This window comes from Porites lutea, chromosome 4 (genome assembly GCF_958299795.1).
Source record: "Porites lutea chromosome 4, jaPorLute2.1, whole genome shotgun sequence".
NCBI lineage: Eukaryota > Metazoa > Cnidaria > Anthozoa > Scleractinia > Poritidae > Porites > Porites lutea.
The window spans coordinates 33,859,234-33,881,140 of NC_133204.1; the positions used below are offsets into that span (position 1 = coordinate 33,859,234).

The 21,907-nt window shown below is 39.0% G+C and overlaps 2 protein-coding genes across 2 annotated transcripts; both read right to left on the reverse strand.

Annotated features, from left to right (window-relative positions):
- Nucleotides 1–1,305: 1,305 nt before the first annotated feature.
- On the reverse strand, nucleotides 1,306–8,666 carry LOC140933368 (galanin receptor type 1-like). Its single transcript, XM_073382912.1, has 3 exons — nucleotides 8,456–8,666; nucleotides 5,218–5,450; nucleotides 1,306–3,845 (listed from the first exon to the last, which is right to left on the reverse strand). Exons 1-3 carry the CDS (start codon nucleotides 8,529–8,531, stop codon nucleotides 3,111–3,113), a joined length of 1,044 nt encoding a protein of 347 aa, XP_073239013.1. The 5' UTR covers nucleotides 8,532–8,666; the 3' UTR covers nucleotides 1,306–3,110.
- A 3,636-nt stretch (nucleotides 8,667–12,302) lies between these two features.
- On the reverse strand, nucleotides 12,303–18,749 carry LOC140935459 (tachykinin-like peptides receptor 99D). The gene is made up of 3 exons (XM_073385008.1): nucleotides 18,497–18,749; nucleotides 14,105–14,337; nucleotides 12,303–13,155 (listed from the first exon to the last, which is right to left on the reverse strand). The coding sequence occupies exons 1-3, from the start codon at nucleotides 18,579–18,581 to the stop codon at nucleotides 12,385–12,387; spliced, it is 1,089 nt and encodes a 362-aa protein (XP_073241109.1). The 5' UTR covers nucleotides 18,582–18,749; the 3' UTR covers nucleotides 12,303–12,384.
- Nucleotides 18,750–21,907: the final 3,158 nt, after the last annotated feature.

A 21,907-nucleotide genomic window follows, 5' to 3' on the forward strand; every position in this document is an offset into this window, starting at 1 on the left:
TTTCGCTCCATCTCGGTGCTTTGTCTGAAAAATGACATCGTTAGATTTATGTGAAGATGGAACTGAAAATAATGTCATCAAGTTGTCAAAACGTTCAGAAAAAAGCCTTTTAAGATAAAAATCACATCTCACATACTAAAAGAAACTAAAGAGATATGTACTTATATTAGTGGGTGCTAAATAGCGTGTCATAACAATACAAGTATTGCAAAAAACAATTATGACCGACAAAGCCATAACAACTCGACAGTAGATGTTTTGATGAAACTGGAATTTCCGATATTACGTTTTAATTGTTTTTTAAAATACAATATTTGTAATATGTAATAAAAATATTTGGTGTGTAGAGGAAAATTACTTGATGAAGTTAAAGCGCATCTCAGCAGCAGATAATAGTAGTTTGATGAAAATAATACAAAATAAGTTTTGCATTAAAAAAATGAGGCCCTTAACGGCTTTTAGCCAGAGCTATCCTAGAAGCCCAACCTAAACTAGGTTGTAATAAAAGTAGTTTCTAAAACAGCCGTTTGAAATAAGATGAGGCCATTACCATTTTTTTGTTCATGAAAAAAGGGTGTACCATAATAGCACTTATGACGTCATATCTGGTTACCCGGGCGACTGGTTGTCTCCAAATTTGACCTGATCTGGGAGCCCGTTCCTCGAGCTGTTGTTGGTCGCAATCAATGTAGAGGTTTCAACAGTGTGGCAAATAGCCTGCGAAAAGTATCAATTAGCAAAACAAATTGCACAAAATGGACGGGTTGTTTTTGCAAGGACCGGCGCTCAGTATTCTATACATTTTCATTTGGGGCTCGAAACCGAGTTACCAGTACTTTCGCGATATCTATTAGCCTGGGTGCGACGCGTCTCCAGTTTCGTCCGCTATGGACGTGAAGACTACTGCACTCAGCCTCCTATGCGGCAGTGTAAGGTATTTCCCGATTCTGGAATCAAGGAAATTTTTACTTGTGGAATCCGATTTCCTGTGCTTAGGAATCAGAATTTAGATCTAGGAATCAGGAATCCCACTAACAATTGAAATCCGAAATCCAAGTTCTACTGACAAGGACCCCGGATCGAGTATGCAATCCAGAATCCAATTAAGACTGTCTTGGATTACCTTACCCCGCAGACCCGCGCCAGTACTTATGACTTATCCGCGCGTTAATAGATCTCCTTTCGATTGTGTTAGCAATCGTAACCCAAACTCCCAATTCAATGTGTCTGTTTCCAGCATTTAATTTCACTATCCAACTATCCTTACCAAATGAAAGAGATAAAGACACAAAATACTTTTCTATGTTTTTATTAATTGAGAGGATGGTGTACTTGTAGCAAATATAGAGAGCGCAGGTTTATAAACTCACCACTTTGATAAGAAAAGCTAAATTCCTTTATTGCAATAACCTGAAGAAATTATCGAGGCTTAAAAAAACTTCGCCCGGATCCAATCTTGGCTATAACGATTAGCGTTTTTGTCGGCAGGAAAAAGTAATGGCAAAATAAAGGAGAAGTGTGGCGTCACGTTACCATGGTAGCAAAATCTCTGGATCACACCAATAGGGAGCTTAACGTATTTATTCGATTAAACGCCGCGGCCTTTATTAAAACTTTAGCGTTTCCAATGCGGCGTTTATTCAAGGGCGGCGTTTATTTCGAAACCACTTTTTTTTAAAATCACTGACAACAGTTATCGTAAACCGTTTGTAAATGTAATGAAATTTAAAGGTTCCAATGTCTCCCTTATTTTGCTGAGATAGAATCGAATCGTAAATGTCTAAATGGTGTAAATTACCAAGTTGTACCGGGGTTTTCTTATTATCCTAGAGTAACAGCCGCATTCTTCTGATTACGGAGGTGCTGCGCTTATTCAAGGGCGGCGTTAGTAATTTTGCTCCTATTTGTGGTGTTTAATCGAGGGCGGCGTTTAATTTAATTGATTAAATACGATTAGCCGCGACGCCGGCGACGACGAAGAGAACTGGAAAAAAGTGATAGGTTTATATCAGAAAAACAACATTTGTACACGTGCATCACGCTTTTTTGCGATGTGAAACTTGTCAATTACACGCCCCACTTTTATACGAAGTAGGCCAGCACAACGCAAAAATTGTCTTTCTCTTTCTCTAACCTTAGACACGGTCCTTTCCGATTTAACCCCAGAAAATTTCGCAACATTTGACAAATTAAATGAAACTGAATAAGATCGTCGAAGTTTGAAACATTGCGAATTAACTTTTGAAGTGATGTTTTCGGTTTGTTGTCATCCAAAAATTTTGCTACTATGGCCACGTGATGTAACGGCTTCTCCTCTCCTGATTAAAGTGGTTTAAACAGTTTTTATATACAAATCCTAGCTAATACTCATTCACATTTCGTAAACTAAACTACAAAGCTAAATGAGAGTCGACTGAGATTCTAAAAACGATTTTTTTTACAGAGTTCCGAAAATAAACCATACAACCAAAAACCCTCTGAATCAGTTTTCAGAAACTTGGCCTCGTACTTTAAACTTGATAAAACAATCTTGCTCATATCTAAACTAAAGGCTCATAAATTATTAACTTATAAACTAGTAATAACCATAGGTTACGGAGTGCGGGCGACAACGGAGCGATTTTGCTCCATCGCTGTGCTTTGCGTAAGTTTCACGCGACAGATAGTCAAAACACCCGTGATCATATTACGAGTGATAGCAAATCCAAACGCGGGTGATCAAATTGCGTTCTGTGCATTCCATTCATTTTTAGTGGAAGTCCAAACGAATGCTGTCTGGAGATTAGGATTGCGGGCTCCTCTTGTCGCCCGCAATAATTATGTTCATCCGTACGGCTCCGATAACATAAGAAGTAGTACGAGTATTTCTTTTCATTTAATCTATATCTGTCTCTAATCAACTGAGATTAGACAATCGTCTTAGTTTACAATTACATTCCAATTAAGATTGGAGGATCACTTGTATCTGCAAGTTTTTACACTCTCTTGTCTGAGGCCACACAGGTGGGTGGCCCTTTCGTATTTGACCCGATCCGAAACAATGGAGCTGTACCACCTTCGATGTGGGGTAATGATCGTAATTATCACCAAAAGTCTTGTGCCGTGTTGGTTTAGTGGCGATCTACCAAATCAAAGGGTGGCATTGGCGATCTGGCTCTGCCTCCCATTACCTCCAGAAATCTTTGATACATCGAGCGGAAGGACTTCCCGCCAACGTTAAAAAAGTAAATGAAAGGGTTGCAAATTGAGTTCATTATGCCCAGGCCGTAGGTTATGAGGCGAACCGCATCCATAGGGTTGGGAGCTTCCTTGAGGTATTGCTCCAAAAAACCATGGTAGATGGCAAATGGCAGCCAGCATGCTACGTAACATATAACAACAATTACCAAAACACGAACGACCCTTAGTCGAATTCTTTTCAGAAGCTCAGCATTTGCAATTTCATTAGCATCAGATCCACTATCGTCAACAGAGAACGAAAGCCTGGTACTCCTTGTCCATATTGTTCTTATTACTTTAAAGTATGAAGTGGTTAATACCATTAAGGGTATCACAAACCCGAAAAACACCGAAGCAATTAGGTAGATCTTTCCAAAAGGTTTATTGCCTTGTGTAGTAGTGCAGTAGAAGATGGTGCTGTTTTCATAATCAATCTGAATGACGTTTGTTGAAAAGAACACGGGAATAGTCTGGGCTATACCATAGACCCAAGCGAAGGCGATCAACCACGTCGGTCTCAAGTACCAAGGTCTTTGAGTGCAAGATAGCTCTTGCTTTACAAATGTCAGGTAACGATCGATGCTTATTGCTGTCAAAAGACTGACGGAGATTACTGGGCTAAAGTGCTGAAGAGGAGAGCAGAAAATGAACATTATAATCTAATGGAAGCAATATTGGCGGCACATGACAAATTAAAGCCGATATTGAGAGTGCTATTTTTTTTGTCGGAATTAGCAAGGGTTTGTATGGAGTTTTCTAAGCATAACTAGGCTACGACCTCAGAGACAATTTGCCCGGAAATGCTCATTTTTGGCAAGTAGGCCCCTTGGACATTGTTTTTTCAGAATATCCTGACAAATCCCATAATTTCAGAAATTTCATTTTTATGACGTCATCACTTTAGTACTCTATTGTCAATAATTATCGACAACACTAGACTGGAGTCCTTAATCCAAGTTTTACTGACAAAGTATCCGGAATCCACGGCGTGGAGTCCAGAATCCAAGACTTTCTTGGATTTTCTTACATGGTGCGATATGTGTCACGGGTGAATTTCCTCGATTTTCTAAAGTTCATGCCCGTTTATGAAACCTGAAGAAAGAATTTGCTCAATTTGTAAAATAGAAATGGAGGACGAATACCATTTTCTAAATATATGCCCTGCTTACCGGGAAAAAAGATGTTCGTTACAGTCTAACCTCTCCTAACTGACGCCTTTGTAAAACGGACACCTCTCTATTACGGATAGTTCGTTTGGTCCCAAACTATGCCAAAATATCTTACATTCCCTACCTCTATAATAATACGGACACCTTTGTAAAGCGGACACTTGGTTCTGTCCCTTTGGTGTCCGTATTAAAGAGGTTTGACTGTACTAGATTATTTGGAAAAAGAATACAGAATAAAAATAAGCATAACTGGCGAATGTCACCTAACAAAAGATTCATGTTTCTAATACCCCCCCCCCCCCCACCCCTAGCACAAAAGCTAAAATACAAAAACTAATAGCAAAACATGTATTCGAATGCTTTGAAAAAAGGAAAGGGGAAGACGGCAAAAAGTAAATAATTTAAGACTTAATGAATTAATAACTTATTAGCTATATATGGTTAGGAATTTTTGTTGTTTGTAATTTTAGTTATTTGAAAATAGTTGATATACTATTTATTGTATAAGACTCCAAATAAAAAAACATGTATGTAAAAAAGCCCCAGTGTTATGGGGCGAGAAGAGGGTTGGGGGGGCGGGGGGAGGGTGCTAGAGTGGATGAGAGTTCGATTTGACCGGTACATAATGGAGTTTCAGGACCTGCATGAGTTTTCGGAGGGAGGAGGGGGAAAGGTCGAGAGTTCGAATTGACTGATACATATAAATTGGAGTCCCAGTACCCGCGTGAGTTTTCAGGAAAAGGTGGAAAGTGGGGAAGGGGGATGGCGGGAGGGGGGGGGGGGGGGTTGAGATTTCGAATTGACTGATACATAATAGGAGTTCTAGTACCTGCATGAATCGCGATATCTTGCACAGGCCAACGTCTCTTTCGTAGAACTCAGTTGGATAGTTAAAGTTTGTAAAAATGGTCAGCGGAATGCACAGAAGGCACACCATGAGATCCGAGATTGCTAAGTGAAGAAAAAACAGCTGCACAGAGGCCTTTTGGCCTCTCTTACGCAAAGTTGTAATAACTGCCACCACAATGACATTACCAACAAGTCCAATTATCATGATAAGCCCTATAAAAGATCGAAGCACATACAGTGTGTATACCTCATTGCAATAACGTTGTCTAAGAAAAAAGTGAAAAAAAAAAAGACAAATAGGAGTAAATAAGGCTGACTAATAAACAATTATAGAATGTATTCATTGCAGCTTAGGCGTTTTTAAGGCGTAAAAAAAAAAAATGCAAATGCCACGGCTGTACGCGTATGTTTCAAATGAATGCACGCTTATGGCTATGGTTAAGTAACCCTAATTAATTCCTATTTAACTTTTTCGTTTCTTTCATTTTTCGTTTCAGCATTTTTTCCGATGACAATGTCATCACTGTATATATTTTCGCATTATTGTCAGTTATACCAACGGAAGGTTAACAATTGAACCATAGTAACTAACTACAGTGCGTTTGGCCACTTACGTCCAGTACATTTAAGTACATTTCTTCTTCACTAAAAAAGCCAAATTATAAAAGAGAACCTTAGGACATGATAGCTAGTGTTTCCGTCTACATGTACTGAAACAATTCAGTCACCTGGTAAGGGGAATTGACCAATTAAACTGGAAATATTCTAACGCAATTTTGTGGATGCTCTTTCTTTTAAATTGAAGTAAATCTTGTATCGAGGTAACTTACTGCGCCTTTCATAAACACGCGAATTCTGAAGTTGAAAACCCAACTGACGTTTGCGTTTTTTGCTGCCGTCAATCATCTTAGCGGACCTCCTAGGAAACAGAAGTTTACTTCAACCAGTTTAAAACGTCATGGTTTGTGATTTGTGATTATATTGGTAGATTTCGATCCTTTTTGTGTGTTTTTGCGTTTCAAGGTTCGTTGCTTGTGATCTTAATTACGATTGACGGCAGCGAAAAACAACTTCTAAAGGCGGCTTTTGAACGTCAGAGTTCGCGTGCCTTTGAAAACCGCAGTAAAGACACTCTGCTTTTAAGAGCGACGGTCAGGAAAAATCGACCAAAATCTTAATTTCGTGGCAAGAGTTGAAAAATAAATTTTTTTCATTTTTTGTTCATAGACAGCTTTTAGGTTGATAAGGCCCGGTTCAGACGCCGTTCCACTCATCAGGGGCACCCAACGTCAATTTTTGTAAAATATCTGTCCGGAAGACGATTTGAGATCTAGAATTTTCGGAACTCTTGTTGTAAAATTTCTTGCTTGCCTGCCTGCCTGGATTTTCGAACATCTAAAATTTGGTATAATTGCCCATTTTTAACGGATTTTACCCTAAAAAGGTCAGCTAGAATTTTCGGGAGCCTTTTTTCTCGCTTAAATTTTCGAAATGGTAAGTTTTGATCCCTGTAATGTTCGGATCACTAGACCTTCAGCTAGGAAACGCGCTAGTATTGTGGTACTCACTTTTTATCGAAAAATAAGGACTGAACAATGGTAATTCGCTAAGGATGACGGAACAGGAATATATTTCGTCTTGTTACTTTACGACCGAGGAAACTTGGACCCGTTACATAAGTTACTTTGCCCACGCTTTACTATATTTACCGGACTTCGATACTTTCGTTTGGGACTGCCTTCAGGAACCCAAGCCAATTCTCAGGTATGCTTTAGATAAATGTCTAAATTTGTGAATAAACGAGGTCTGGGAAAATTTGGAGCTATACCACATGAAGAATAATACCGCAGAAAACAACTACTAGATTAAAGTTTTTGTCACCGTAAAAACCTGTTCTTCGTTTTTGAATTATGTCAGTTCAACTAGTCTCGATATTGCTTTGGAAATATCATCTAGTGAAAGAAGAAGAGTTGTTCTATTGATGGAAAGTGTCCAAATTTCTCCTTGCGGCTTTATTTGCGAACGCAAGGAGAGTTGATGTTAGCTGAATTTCGGGTTGAAAATACTGCCATCTTGAGACTCCGACCACGAAAACTGATATTCTTACCTTTCTCGAAAATAAAAGCCTTTTTGCGAGAACAACTTACATCAGATTACTTATCTATCTAAAAGCTATTTATGGACAAAAAATGAAGGAAATCGATTTTTCAACTTTTGCCACTCAATGGTCGATTTTTCCTGACCGTCGCTCTTATAATGCACAATGCTTATAATATTAAGAGACCTTCAGACAGGATTTATGTATACAATATATAATTATAATTAATTCTAAAGTAATCTGTAAGAACGTAGCGTGTAGCCCTCCTCGATGTTGTCATAGTAACGGTTTAAGCTTTCTTTCTCTTGCTTGCAGCTGCGTTGACTTTGTGGTAACAGTCAGGATTGGCGTCATACTGACGCGTGCCGCTTCACTTACAATTAATCGTTACAAAGGAATCGTCACGCACTGGCGATGAGATTTCTAACCTAGCTTATTTATCATATAAACCTGATCATTTACGTCAAATTGAAACCTAAAAAAGAAACTTATAATGACTGTCTTTTAATAATTTACAGTATTGTTATGCAAATAAGACCAAAATGGCTGCACCACACTGAGTTGTGTATTCATTGATATTACGGTAAACTCTTCAGTTCTTGATGATTCAATGTGGGCAGTCATTTCACACGCCCTAGATCACTATATACCGCAGATGATATCTCTAAAATTAAAACAACAAACTGCTTTATTAACATGCTTCTCCCAGTACAACTAAGTCTTCCATTGTTTTAAGAGAAAACAGGTTTGTATTTAAGCTCAAAGTTAGATCAACGTAAGGTCAGGAATGACACTCAGTACCTTTTTCAACTTTTTTCTACGTCGGTTCAGTCAACAAGCTTCCTTTTCCGAATTGTAAGGAAGCATACTGAGTGTCGAAAAGGCCAGTGAAAGATTTCTTCTCTGGACGAATGGCACGAATTCGCCCTCAAAATGATAAATTCAGGGCCAAAGCGCAGGGTAAGCGAACTGCCGATTCCCCGGGCTGCAATCACGATCGCCAACACTGAAGTAAACATTATTGCAGCCCAGAGAAGCCACAGTTCATTCGAAGACTAAATTTCATGATGAAATAAGGCGAAATAGCTTATTTATCCATCAGTGATTTTATGTTACTTACCTAACAACGTCACAGTTATGGCAAATTCTTTACTTCGTACTCTCCAAGGCTCGTTGAATAGATTTGAATGATTCATTGTCTCATGAAACCTCACTATATTATTTTAAATGCAAAAATTAAACTAAAAACTTCAAGAAGCCAGTTTGCGCTTAATTAAACCCGTCTAGCTGTTTACCAACGACATTAAGTAACAGCAAGTTGGTGAATATATTGACTTCCGCTTGCTGCCGTGCACGTATACAGACAAGTTTTGGGCTAGTTGCCAGAGGTTAGTGACTATGGGTCAAAGCTTACGTCAAGTAACGCAAGACAGAAAGATTTCCCGGATGAATAATCTTTCAAATCCTTATTCTGGCGATACTTACGGCAACGGGAACGTTAAAAAAACGCAATAGATTTTATGAGCAAAACAACGACTCAGCACTTGCATCACGCTTTTTTGTACATTTCTTTGCCGTCCCTGTGCACAACTACGACGACTTGAAATGATTAAATTTTTAGTTGACTTGAGAACAGGAAATGCAAGGTGATAAACTACAATCCCTCTCTGATCTCGGACGCAGGCCCCTCTCTTTAGTTCCAACCATCAAGCAATGCAACTGGCTGAGTTGGTATAACGGCGGAAAAAATTCAAAGAAAGTGAAGTCAATTTCACCGACATTTTCATTGGCTTCGCCCGTTGTCGGATCGTAAGGTACCTAATTATCCACCAATACAACTTCGTCCCCAGGGTTCTCCCTCTTTTTCGAGGCAAGAGAAAGAACCCCCTGCTGGGAAAGATGCTCAACAAAAAAGCCCATTGGTCCATTCGTTCGATGAGCCTTTGACTAACCAAAAAAATTGTTTACAAACTGATCAGTACCCTAGGTTCTTGGGCATTGCCCGTCGACCCCTCCCAGTCACCTAACGTCTTGCCTCAAGTAAGAAGTCAGTTGACTACTTTCAACTGGTATTCCATTCATGAACTTAGTTGCTATGAACATTGATACTTTTGCGGAACGGTTACTTCAATGTAATTCCTTGTTGAGACCGCTTTTTACGTGTTGCATTGTCTTCGTCTGAATTTTTCGCCCCGTGTGAGGAATCGAGATTCCGGATTCCCGGGAATAGAAAGAAAATTTTTTGCTTTGAATTCTTAGACGTTGGAATCCGGAATACAGCTCAAGGAATCCAGATTCCAATCGTCAGTGGGATCCAGATTCCTTAAGTTGTATCCCGAATTGTTCCACTTACAAACAATGTGGAGTAAGCGACCCAGCTCTCCAATGGTTTCATTCTCACTTATTAAATAGGAGGCAGCGTGTGCGAATTCAAACGTATGTACATCTTCTCTTTTACCCATCAATCAAGGTATAGGTATCCCCCAAGGGACCATTATCGGACCTATACTCTTTCTTCTCTTCATTAATGGCATTCCATTACATATCTAGAATTCTAACATCGATATTTCTGCTGACGATGCTACGTTAACATGTTGCTCTAGGTGGAATAACATCCCTTTAGTAAACGAACAATAGCATTCAAGAGGACTACTTAATTAAAGAACAATCAGTGTAGGGCTGGATATGAGCAAAATGGTAATGAATAAAAAAGCGCTGAAACGAAATCTCTGGTCTTTATCTGTGCTATGATAGGTAAGACTAAGGCAACGAGGTAAATCGTCCCAACAAGAGACTGGCCTTGTGTAGTAGTGCAGTAGTAGATGGTGCTGTTATTATAATCAAGAGGAATGAAAGTGCTTGTCAGTATAAAAACTCGGAAGGCATTGAACTGTACCGTATATCCAAGCAAAGGCGATCAACCAGCCTGGCCTGAGATACCATTTTTATAATCATTCCCAAATAAAACCAAAATAGCAATGAGCTTTTAAGTATTTGACCTCTGTTTGAATTAAGTTTTGACAGTTTTTCGTAAATTGAAACATATCGCTATCAAAACAAAAAATGGCTAAAAATGCGTGATTTGGCCTTTTTTTGTTTCTTTTATAACATAACTTTTAGTTTTGCTTTTATGTTAATACAGAAATTGTTTCTTCTACACCTCTCCTATTTATTCCATACTTTAATAACCCCCAGGAGGGAGGGGAGGGGAGGGAAGGTGGGTACTTCCAATGATGGCCTTTACGGCCTATATTACCCCAAAAGGGGTGTAATGAAAAGGTAGGAATTTCACTCCCTGAAGAATATGAAAGGTTACAGGGAATTTTGTCATTTCGTTCTGTATTATGACCAAAAAGTGCTACTAATGGCTTTAAAAGTCGAGCAAATTTTTCTGTTTCGTGGTACGTTTATTAATGAGGAAAGTGCATTTGCAGCAGTTTAAAAAGGGAAGGGCAAAGTTCTTAACTAAGTATGTGAAATGGGTACCATTTGTCAATGAAAGGTATACGAAAGGAGTACCTTTTCTGTTAAAAACGGTATACAAAAGGGTAGTGGGTTGGACCTTGGAGGGCGGGGAGCGCGGGGGAGGGGGTTGCAGCCCGGAAAAAAGCTTTGTTAAGTATCTATCTCCCGGACTTTACCATGCGAGCAGAGGTTTCTTTCTGGTACTGTCAGTCACGTAGTTTGTTTGTTTACGCACCTGAGCAAACTACGTGACTGACAGGCAAAGCGTACGACTTTGTAACGCTAAATACCGTGCCAGAAAAAACCTCTGCTCGCAAGGTTTCCCGACATACTTGAGTAGTAATGGATTAGAAATGATTTCTCGCTTTCGTTAAAGGGGTTACGTTAGGGGGTTATTATTATTATTATTATTATTTTTATTTTGTTCTCTTAAAAAGGCTTTATTTAGTGCTTTTGCCCGTACATAAAATTCTCCTGTACGGTTATGAGGAAGATAAATTAAAAAAAACAAAGAAATTTAACCAGGAAGAACGAAACGTAATATATTTTTAGTAATTTAGAGATATTTAATTTTGATTCATGCGAAGGCACGTTTTAGATTTTTGAAAAATAGCAAATAGTGTGACATAGCCTCTTAAAAAAAAAAAAAATGAAAGTTGGCAAAATAAACATTCGCCCTGTCATTGGTTACTCCGGCTCCGGTTCATTTAATATGAATAACATTTGAATACCTTAAATTAAGGGGAGAGGTTTTAAAGTCGATGACAAAAAAATGCGAACCAGGTTGCAAAGTTCACAGTTCAATTTCAATTTCTAAAATTCGGCCTTGGCGACATATACGTCCGTTATACAGAATTAACAAAGGAATGGTATCGCGTTCATTCCCATGCCCTGGTATACATCAGCTTTTCCCCTTATTATTTCTGAGCGCTAAAGTGCCAATAGCAGAATCGAAAATGTTTCTACAATTGTTCTTCTTGTTGCCTTTAATCATTTACTTGGTCGGTTCGATTGTTTCTCCTTTTAAACAGAGTGCAAGAAAATATTTACAGGCAGGGAGGAAAACCTACAGTAACGTCCTTAATAACCCGATACCGTTACCTGGTTAGCTCAGTTTGGAGAGCGCCGGTCTGCCGAGCTGAAGATCGCGGGTTCAAACCCCAACCGGACCAACACTCAGGGTCTTTAAAGTGCTGCCTTTGTAATGACATCTGCAAATGGTTAAACTTTCTAGTCTTTTCGGATAAGGACGAAAAACCGTAGGTCCCGTCTCACAGCACTTTCACTGATCTGTTCATGTGGGACGTAAAAGAACCCAGACCACTATTCGAAAAGAGTAGGGGACGTAGACCCCGGTGGTAGGGACGGCATTTTGCATGGGACATGTGTGTCCCGTTCCTCCCCATTCCCTCTGGGCAGGCCTGTGTTCAGAAAAGCTGGTAAAAGTAAATAAAACTAAAAAAAACTCATGCCATGCATGATGCAGTGATTAACAGATCCAGACCCTCCTAACTCTGCAAGTTCGTTTACGAATGCAATTTTTATATTTATTTATCGATGTTTAATCGGACAACAGAAAGTGAATTAACTTCCAACTCCTCGACTTCCTTGTCTTGTTTGGTTACACAGGCGGACCTTGAAGACAACAACCATGTTTCTCCCCTTTTCGACGATAATCTCTCCCTTCTTTCCAAGGAACCTACTTTTCATGGAACGACAGGACTTGCCGCAGACGTTGAAGAAGTAAATAAAAGGATTACAGACCGAGTTTGATATGCCCAGTCCATAGGTTATGAGGCGCACCGGATCCTTAACGTTCGGTAATTTCCTGAGATGCTGCATCAGTAGCCCAAAGTAGAGAGCGAAAGGCAACCAGCAGACGACAAAGCAGATGACAACCATTACCAACATGCGAAGAACCCTTCTTCTGGACTTTTCCATCAACTTGGCATTTGTGATTTTGGGACTGGATATGTCACCTGCAGACGCAGCAAGTCTACGACTCCTGGTTGATATCACTTTTATAATTTTGCGATATGATATAGTTAAGACTGCTAAAGGTATCACGAACCCAAGTAAGACTGAGGCAACGAGATAAATTGTTCCTTCAAGAGACTGGCCTTTCGTAGTGCTGCAGTAGTAGATGGCACTGTTATTATTAAGAGGAATGATTTCGCTTGTATGAAAAACTGGAAGGCATTGAACTGTACCGTATACCCAAGCAAAGACGATCAACCAGGCTGGCCGGAGATACCAAGGTCTATTGATGCACGTTAATTCCTGCTTCACAAATGTCATGTACCGATCAATACTTATTGCTGTCATCAGGCTGACTGAGATTATTGGATTGAGGTACTGCGGAAAAGAAATAGATTACAGAATACTGAATAATTATGTAGTTTCTCATAGTTTTTATATAGAGATATATGGTTATAATTTGGGGAGATACGAGGAGCCATATTGCAGAGAAATGTCATACAGACATTTATATGTTTCGTATAGCCCTCAAATTAAAATTACACTCACATGTATTCGCAAGCGGAAAAGAATCCGGATTCTTTGGAATAATTGTTTACACTTCAAATTTGAATGTTGCAGTTGGAGTACATTAAGGTTTTTTTCTCTAAAGAATTCGGTTTCAAATTCTCTACATAATTAAGCAATTAATCCGGGACGTTTTCACCCATCTATCTATCAATCGATTCGCTCCGTAGCCTCCTTTTGTCGTCACCTGCGTAGTACATACACACCTGCATACACCGCACAAACCCTAAATCATGGCGCTCTTGGACTATTTTGCTGCTGCGAGAACAAGTTCAAGCCCCGTGCAAACGGACTCAACATTGTTGGCCAGCAACTCCCAATGTTGGGAGTAATTGGCCAACGATGTTGAGTCCGTTTTCACGTAGCTTAAAGTCTGGCCGGTTTCAAATGTTGGGAGTTCTTGACCAACAATGTTGCGTACGTTTGCACGGGGCTTTAGTATATCTGTCTTCATTGAAAGATTTTAAAAATTTATTTGGCCTGAAAAAATTGTTTTTACGCCTATTAATGCACCTAGGTCCTGTGAAATTGCCACCTGAATCTACTTAAAGCCCAGTTCAAAGGGACACATCATTGTTGGCCAACCACTCCCAACATTGTTGGATGCTGAGTCCGTTTGCACACCTTGTTGCATATTGTTCGCGGCTTGTTGTTTGGAGTTGTTGCGCAAAGTTTGAGACCGGTCAAACTTTAGGGTAAACAATGTTGGGAGTTGTTGCATCGGTTTGCACGAAGCTTAACATTAGAATAAATATTTTACCTGCATAAATCGCGCTAACTTGCAGAAACCATGATCTCTGCTGCTCACATCTTTGGGGTAGTAAAAATTTGTGAAGATGGTTAGGGGAATGCACAGCAAACACACCATCAGATCGGAGACGGCCAAGTTAAGGAGAAAAAGCTGAACAGATGTTTTCTGACCTTGCTGGCGCAAGTTTGAGATAACTGCTACCACGATTCCATTGCCAAGAAGTCCAATGATCAAGATTAACCCTGTTGAAACATTAAGTTGCATTTGCATTTATTATTATCTTTTTTTTTAAGGAAACGTGTTGTCTCCCAAGGCGTATTTGGGATTGAACTTGCGGATATGATTTGGGCGGTATTATCAAGTTTTCGTGTTATTTTTTACAAAGTTTATCGTACCATTTATTGTTAGGTTAACTGGTAATTTAAAGCCCCGTGCACAAAAGGTCATATAAAATGACGGTTAATCTCAAGAATCTTACATTTTAATAATTTTTAAAAATTATTCGCTAATTTAAATTTGTTCAAGTACACCGAAATATTCACAAAACCGCTAACAAGAGCGCCTCGATACATACTAATCAAATCCTTCTTTCTAGAAATCGGCTGAAGCTGTCGCCATGATCTTTCATGGTTCCAGTTTCTTTTTAATTATTAACGACGTCATTATTACGTCAATTCCATTGTTTAAGATTATCAATGTGTTAAACCACTTCATGATTTTATCGGCAAGTTCCTATTTCAGCACAATGCTTTTTGCTTTATAGCTATTTTGTTTTTTGTATTTGTATTTTATTTTTACTCCATCCTATAGATAATACATTAGTTGTACAATATCAGTTAGTACAAGGTTGATTAAACTACACGTACATAATAAAAAAAAATTAGAATGGAGAATGGCACATTATAGAAACTAATTATGGCCCTGTAACAAGAGTGACTTTATTCTAATATAGCTTTGTTATTCATTAAAACACAAACACGCACGTACGCACACAAGTCAATATTGAGCAAGATAATATTTTTTAAGTGCCTTTTTGAACAGGATTTTCGACGATCGGCGAATAGAAAGGGGGAGATCGTTCCTTTCTTTGACATATTCTAATAAAGACACCAACAGGAACTCTTACACGAGAAACTATTATTATTAAGTTATTTAAACGCACAAAAAAGGAAACAAATAACACAAAAATAGCCAGCTTCAAAAGACGCGGCCATCATCATCGCTGACCGCTGACCGACACCCATTTTGGGGAAAGAATGGTACGTGAACTACCGTAAATTTCCGAAAATAAGCCCCGGGGCTTACATTTTTCAAAGGCCCTTTTTGAGGGGCTTATTTTTGGAGAGGCTTATATTCGGAGGGGCTTATCTACGGGGGGAAATTTACTTTTCAAAATCGATTGGGCTAGCCTTACAGTTAGAACTAAATTTGCCTTTCTTGCTTTGTTTTACTTTGTATTTGAGAGCAATTTTCCAAGTACAAGCCCCCGGGGGGCTTATATTTGGAGGGGCGATTTAAAGGAGGGCTTTTTGCATTACCGGTTAGGGTGCTTATATTTGGAGGGGCTTATACATGGAGGGGCTTATTTTCGGAATTTTACGGTATATGGGTTCAGCCATGAGAAAACATGGCCTTATAATGATGTCACATTTCGTCATTGTGTCAATCAATTATACCGAGATGTTAAGTTAAGCTAAAAAAAAAACACTACAAAAACCGTGTTCGAACAATCTTGCTCAACGTCGGATCCAAAAAGATCGTGATCAGTCAAAATGTATAAAATTGAAGACGTTACAGTCAAGAAGACTTTTGCAGGGACTGATCGAACAACGTGAAATAGAGTTAAGTTGCGATATTTCGACTGGCCAATACCAGTCTTCGTCAGGTTTATTGAGATATCACGAATTTACAGAAATATATGTGAAGTAAAATAATGACCGGAAATTACATAATATGACGTGGTATGTTCTGGCAACTCAAAAAGACAAGATAACAAAAAAAAAAAAAAGATATACTATATACAGTTACAGTTCATCAAGTTTATTGATGCCCAGAGGCTCAATTGTCTTAGCTTTATGGATAAGGTGGTCTTCACGTGCTTTCCTGAAAGAATCAAGCCCATTTTTAAGTTTTTCAATAGGAATCAAAAGCATATGATTGTCGGAATTATTACTGGTAAGAAATTGTTCTGAAACTGCAGTATGGATGTAATTACCATTATTAAAACGGTCTTTAAGGCGACGTTTAGTTTAGTATACCGAGATGTTGACAATGATAGACAATTCTGTGTTAAGCTTGTGGCCGCATCTACAGGAGCGGTTTTAAAATTTAAGAGGAGGGCCTTAAAGGGCCCCACTGATGTTAGGGCGCCGCGCCTATAAATATCTGGGCTCCTGCTGGGCTCCATTACCAGCCGCTGTTCGGGATATGGGCCTGCGCTCCTCAAGCGAAAATACTCTCTTCTCGGGGAAGAACAAGACCAGAGCCGAGAGAGCAAAGGAAATCGAGTCTAATAAATGCCCAGCCTGAATAGGGTTAATTAATTCCAAAATAGATTTGTTTAGTCTGTTGTAGATATATTATTCTCGACAAGATTTCTTTGGTAAATCGCAATTATTTTGGATTCTCGAAATTTGCCCCTCTTCTTTTCACTAATAAATGTATCCCTGGGCACTATTAATAGAACATTCCGATTATAACAAGTCATCAGAATTAAGATCAGACATGACACAAAAGCTTCAGACGAGTGTCTAAGGTAGATTATTAACGTTTAGCCTAAATAGTTGAAAGTATATAGTTTGTAAATTAAAGCTTTCTTTTTACCGGGGCCTAGCCGAAGGCTGGCACCGGTCATAAAATGCAACGCGTTTCTGTGTCTTCAAAGTTACATTGTTAGGGATATATCGCTGACTGAGATATATCACTGGCTCGAAACTTTCATTGAAATCTTATCCGCCATTTTGAAAAGCACGAGTCGAAGAGTCAAGAGAAAGATTATAGCTTTTTGGACGACACGTTTCCCAGCCTTTACGATGTACTAGTTTATGAGCAAAAACTTGAGGGTGAATATTTGGAGAGACAAATTTACGAGCGATCGCTTAAGATTGAACCTTCAGACCGTGAAACTTATCGAGAAAATAAGCGACTTATCAAAGGTATCTACATTGAGTGAACCTTCCATCATGAAATTTATCAAGAATCAATGCGAACACTTATCAAAGCTAACTTTATATCATCTTAAAAAACGTGCTACAAGGCGATCTAGACGTGCTCGTGAACCGAGCAGAATTCCACTGCTGTTTGTAAGAGGTCTCAATAACAAGAATAGCATGTTGAAGAAATTTGTCTTGAAAAAGATTTCAACGATTCACATACCGAAGTCTTCAAAGCTCCATCGCTATGTTAATAAGGTGAGAAAACTTTATCATGCACGATATAAATGTAATAACAAACGGGATCCAAAGATAATTAACTTCAATAAAATGGCTATATCCAAGAAAGCTTATTTGTTGTCTTTCTATGCTAGCAGGCAGTATCACGGGATAATGAAACTAAAATGTAAAGCACGTCGATATTTATCATTGTTTTCTTGCAACTGTGTGAGTCATATGACCAATTATGTGAACTTCAAACTAAGTAAAGATGTTGAGAAGAATCCAGGGCCTACTCAATGCAACACTGATCATCATGAAGTAATAATTTATTAGACCTTTTATGCAAAATCACAGCTCAACAATGCGGTTGATCTCTCCTATTTCCTCTGAGAATTTGATGCAGTCAAGATTAGGTGAACTTGGTTTACAATCAATAGATGTTGGTGGTGCAGGTGATTGACAAAAGTGGCCCCGGTAAAATTCACGAAGTGATTCTTGTTTTTTTGTAGAAGTTGGGATGTACATTTCTGAAAAGGATTTCTATGGTTTCGTTACTTTAAAAAAAAAGAAAAACTACCTCCACTACTTGCTTTACATTTATGAACTTCCAACGACCGTGTACTGTGCATTATACCCATTATACCTAATGATTTAACAAATGATGCTAAAGTGATTCTAATTCATTCTGCAAAACCTATGGTAACGCTCCATTTCAATTTTTTTCCTCCTAAAAAATGCAGAAAACTGTATTTTCAGTAGTTTGTAAACATTAAGATCGCTCTTCATTTCGTCAACAAGATTTCGACAAAAATTAGGCCAAAAAGACGGAAATGCATTTGCCAGCTCCAGCAATAAAGTAAAGCGGTACCCAATGAGTCCAGTCGCTTCATTTACTAACTTAATTTCATCGTAATTAATGAAAACATTTTAGAATTTTAACGCTTCTTTCAAAAGGTTGCAAACAATCTATTTAGTAAAGGCGAGAACATTTGGTTTAATACCCATATAATGTACATATGTCACTTACCTAACAATGTCACGGCTATAACGAACTCCTTACTTCGAACGTTCCATGGTTCGCTGAATAGATGGCTTCCTTTCGTATTATTCATTGTCTCATGAAACTTCGCTTGAAGATTTTTTTATACGCTAAATTAAACTTAGGACGTGAAAGTATCGGTTTCCACTTAAAGCTCTTCGACCTGTGTCTGTCAGTGAAATGACCCTGCGTCGTTTTGCTCAAAACGTTTTAAGGAACAACAAATTGAAATCGACTTCCTCAGCTGGTTCGACGTTATTTTTAGACGGAACAATTTCAACAGAACGCGTTTTAGGTTGTCTGTCTGTGGTTTAAATTAAAAGTATCCACGGGGTCAATATAGTCAATTGTTACTGCTGCACGGTTCAGGGGCTCCCAACGACAATTTGTGGACAATATGTGGTCGGAAGACGATTTGAGATCTAGAATTTTCTGAACATTTGTCGTAAAAGTTCTTATTTCCCTGCCTCTCCTAGAATTTTGCGTAACTGTTTGCGGTATTACGGTATTGGGTTATTTTTGGTGCGGTGTTGCGGTGATTTTTTTTTTTCAAAGTATGCGGTAAGTTTAAATTTCATGTCGCGGTAGTCGGTGAAAAAATCGTTGTGTCGCGGTGATCTGCTTCTTTTTCATGACAAGAGGGTACAAATCCTAAAAGGTCTCCCTATCTAGCCTGCGTGACCTGCGTGTCTTTAAAGTTGCACATTCGGGGATCGTAATTGGCAAACAGTCCAGACAAATCGTTTGCCTTGTGATTTCAGTTAAAGGAACTGTGTCACGAAATTCAGCCAAATTAAGAAATTACAAAATGCCCGTTAAATTAAGAGAAACATAGAAATAACCGCTTAAAACTTTAAAGGACGGTTTAAATAACATAACAGAAACAACAGATGCCACCGGATGGGCAAAACTGAAGAAGATTGAAACGGATTGAAATAAGGGTTTTTGAAAACTCTTCAGCCTAACAGTTTTTCAAAGTTGATCTCTGCTGTTTGTAACTTGAAAAATAATGCTCAGGAGACATATTTGTTTGTCTCGAATCTCTGCTTGTGTCATTCACAAGTAACTTCTTTGCTTACCTTAACTTCCATAGCGATTGAGGGCGAGTAACTGGCAAAATTAAACAAAATGAACTGGACTGCCGTGACACAGCCCCTTTAATACTTGATATGATTAACGACATTAACTTTTTTATCCAGTTATACGTAAACATGTCGCATTACTTATGACCTCATGGACCTTGTCGAAATAGTCGGCTTGGTTAACCTCCTTACCAACCTTATCGTCACTTTCGTGCCCCTCGCGAAACAATGGCGAGCGATCCAGAAGGTCAACTGAGTGATCAGTCAGATATTCCAGCAAATAGTCAGTGAGATCGTTATAAACTGCGTAGTGTCGAAAGATAAGCTATGAAGATGGTGTGGTCTAAAAATTACCACTCGTTCTTCTCGTTTTGCATGCAGGAATATAGAATATACTAGTCTTCGTGTGTGCTTAGCCTGCGTAGCATGGCGGTTTTGTATGGTTTTGTCGGGAGCACGACTGAGCGGCGAAGCAGTTCCCATCCCAGTCTCTTGGCCCGCGCCCAATCAAAACCGCCATGCTACGCATGCTAGTTAGGCTTGGATAAATTCTGCTCGTAAATTGGCTTATTCTCATGCCGGCATTGCTCGTAAAAATCTCTTATTCTGCTCAAAATTCTCCTTGGACACCCTTATTCTGCTCGACTCTGCTCGGTATCCGAAAAAAGTTTCGGCCCCTCGGGCCGTAATTATTTTCGCAAATATAGAAGGGAAACTGGGCGTAACCCCTTAAAACTAATTAGATATTGTAGCTATTTAATAACCGAATTAATCACAAGGTATTTTCCATTTGTTTTTTATTTAGTTTTAAATTTTTCTTACAACTCTCATGCATATCATTAAGGCCGCTGACTTATTCTGCTCAAATTCTGCTCGAAAAAGCCTTATTCTGCCGGCAGAATTCTCGCTTCAACAATCGCATAAGCCTAAGGCTAGTGTGTGCTGTGTGCTCTTTGAATCCTAAAGGCAGCCCTGGTCGACGTCTTGAAACCCTCAACACAGAACCGAGTTAATTGTGAACTTGAAAAAGCCTCTTAAGAGTCAACTGTTTTCTGTCCGTTTATGATCCAGTTCAGTAATATATAAAGTTCAGTATGAAAGTAATACTAGAAAACTCATGTTGTATCATTTACGTAAACGTATACATGTCATGAACAAAATTAAACGAGTGCCGGATTATCTTATGTTTACCGTACGCTTGACATCCAAGCACCTTGATTTTGAAACACTGACATAAAAGTATTATTTTTATTTGAAAGGAGGATTTGTAGTATTAGCAACGTCAACTTTTTCCCATTTGTAGCTGCAGTTTCCGTATTGGGGTAAATTGTGATGCGGTATTGCGGTATTCTCGCGCTACCATGTGCGGTAAATTGCGGTATTCGTACTCACTTATGCCCCCGTCATATTGACTTCCGCTTGCTGCACGTACGTTATTTTGAAACGGACAAGTTTTGGGCTAGTTGTCAGAGGTTAGTGACTATGGGGCAAAGCTTACGTCAAGTATATAACGCAAGACAGAATGATTTCCCGGATGAATACTTTTTCAAATCTTTATTCTGGTGATACTTATAGCAACAAAAAACGTCGAAAAACGCAATAGATTTTATGAGCAAAAGAACAACTCAGCACTTGCATCACGCTTTTTTGTACATTTCTTTGTCGTCCCCGCACAACTACGACGACTTGAAATGACCAAACTTTTTAGTTGATTTGAGAACGGGAAATGCAAGGCCGGATAAACTACTATCCCTCTCTGATCTCGAACGCAGTCCCCTCTCTTCAGTTCCAACCATCAGGTAACTTGCTGACTTGGTATAATGGCGAAAAAAATTCAAAGAACGTGAAGTCAATTTTCCCCGACATTTTCATTGGCTTCGCCCGTTGTCGGATCGTAAGGTCCCTAATGACCCACCAATACAACTTCGTCCCCAGGGTTCTCCCTCTTTTTCGAAGCAAGAGAAAGAACCCCCTGCTGGGAAAGATGCTCAACAAAAAAGCGCATTGGTCCATTCGTTCGATGAGCGTTTGACTAACAAAAAAAATTGTTTGCAAACTGATCTGTGCGTAGGTTCTTGGGCATTGCCCGTCGACCCCTCCCAGTCACCCAATGTCTTGCCTCAAGTAAGAAGTCAGTTGACCAATTTCAACTGGCATTCTATTCATGAACTTAGTTGCTATGAACATTGATACTTTTGAAAAACGGTTACTTCAATGTAATTCCCTGTTGAGGCCGCTTTTAACAACAGATTGTGGGGCGTTTCGCTAGTTTTTTTTACGTGTTGCATTGTCTTCGTCTGAATATTTCGCCCCGTGT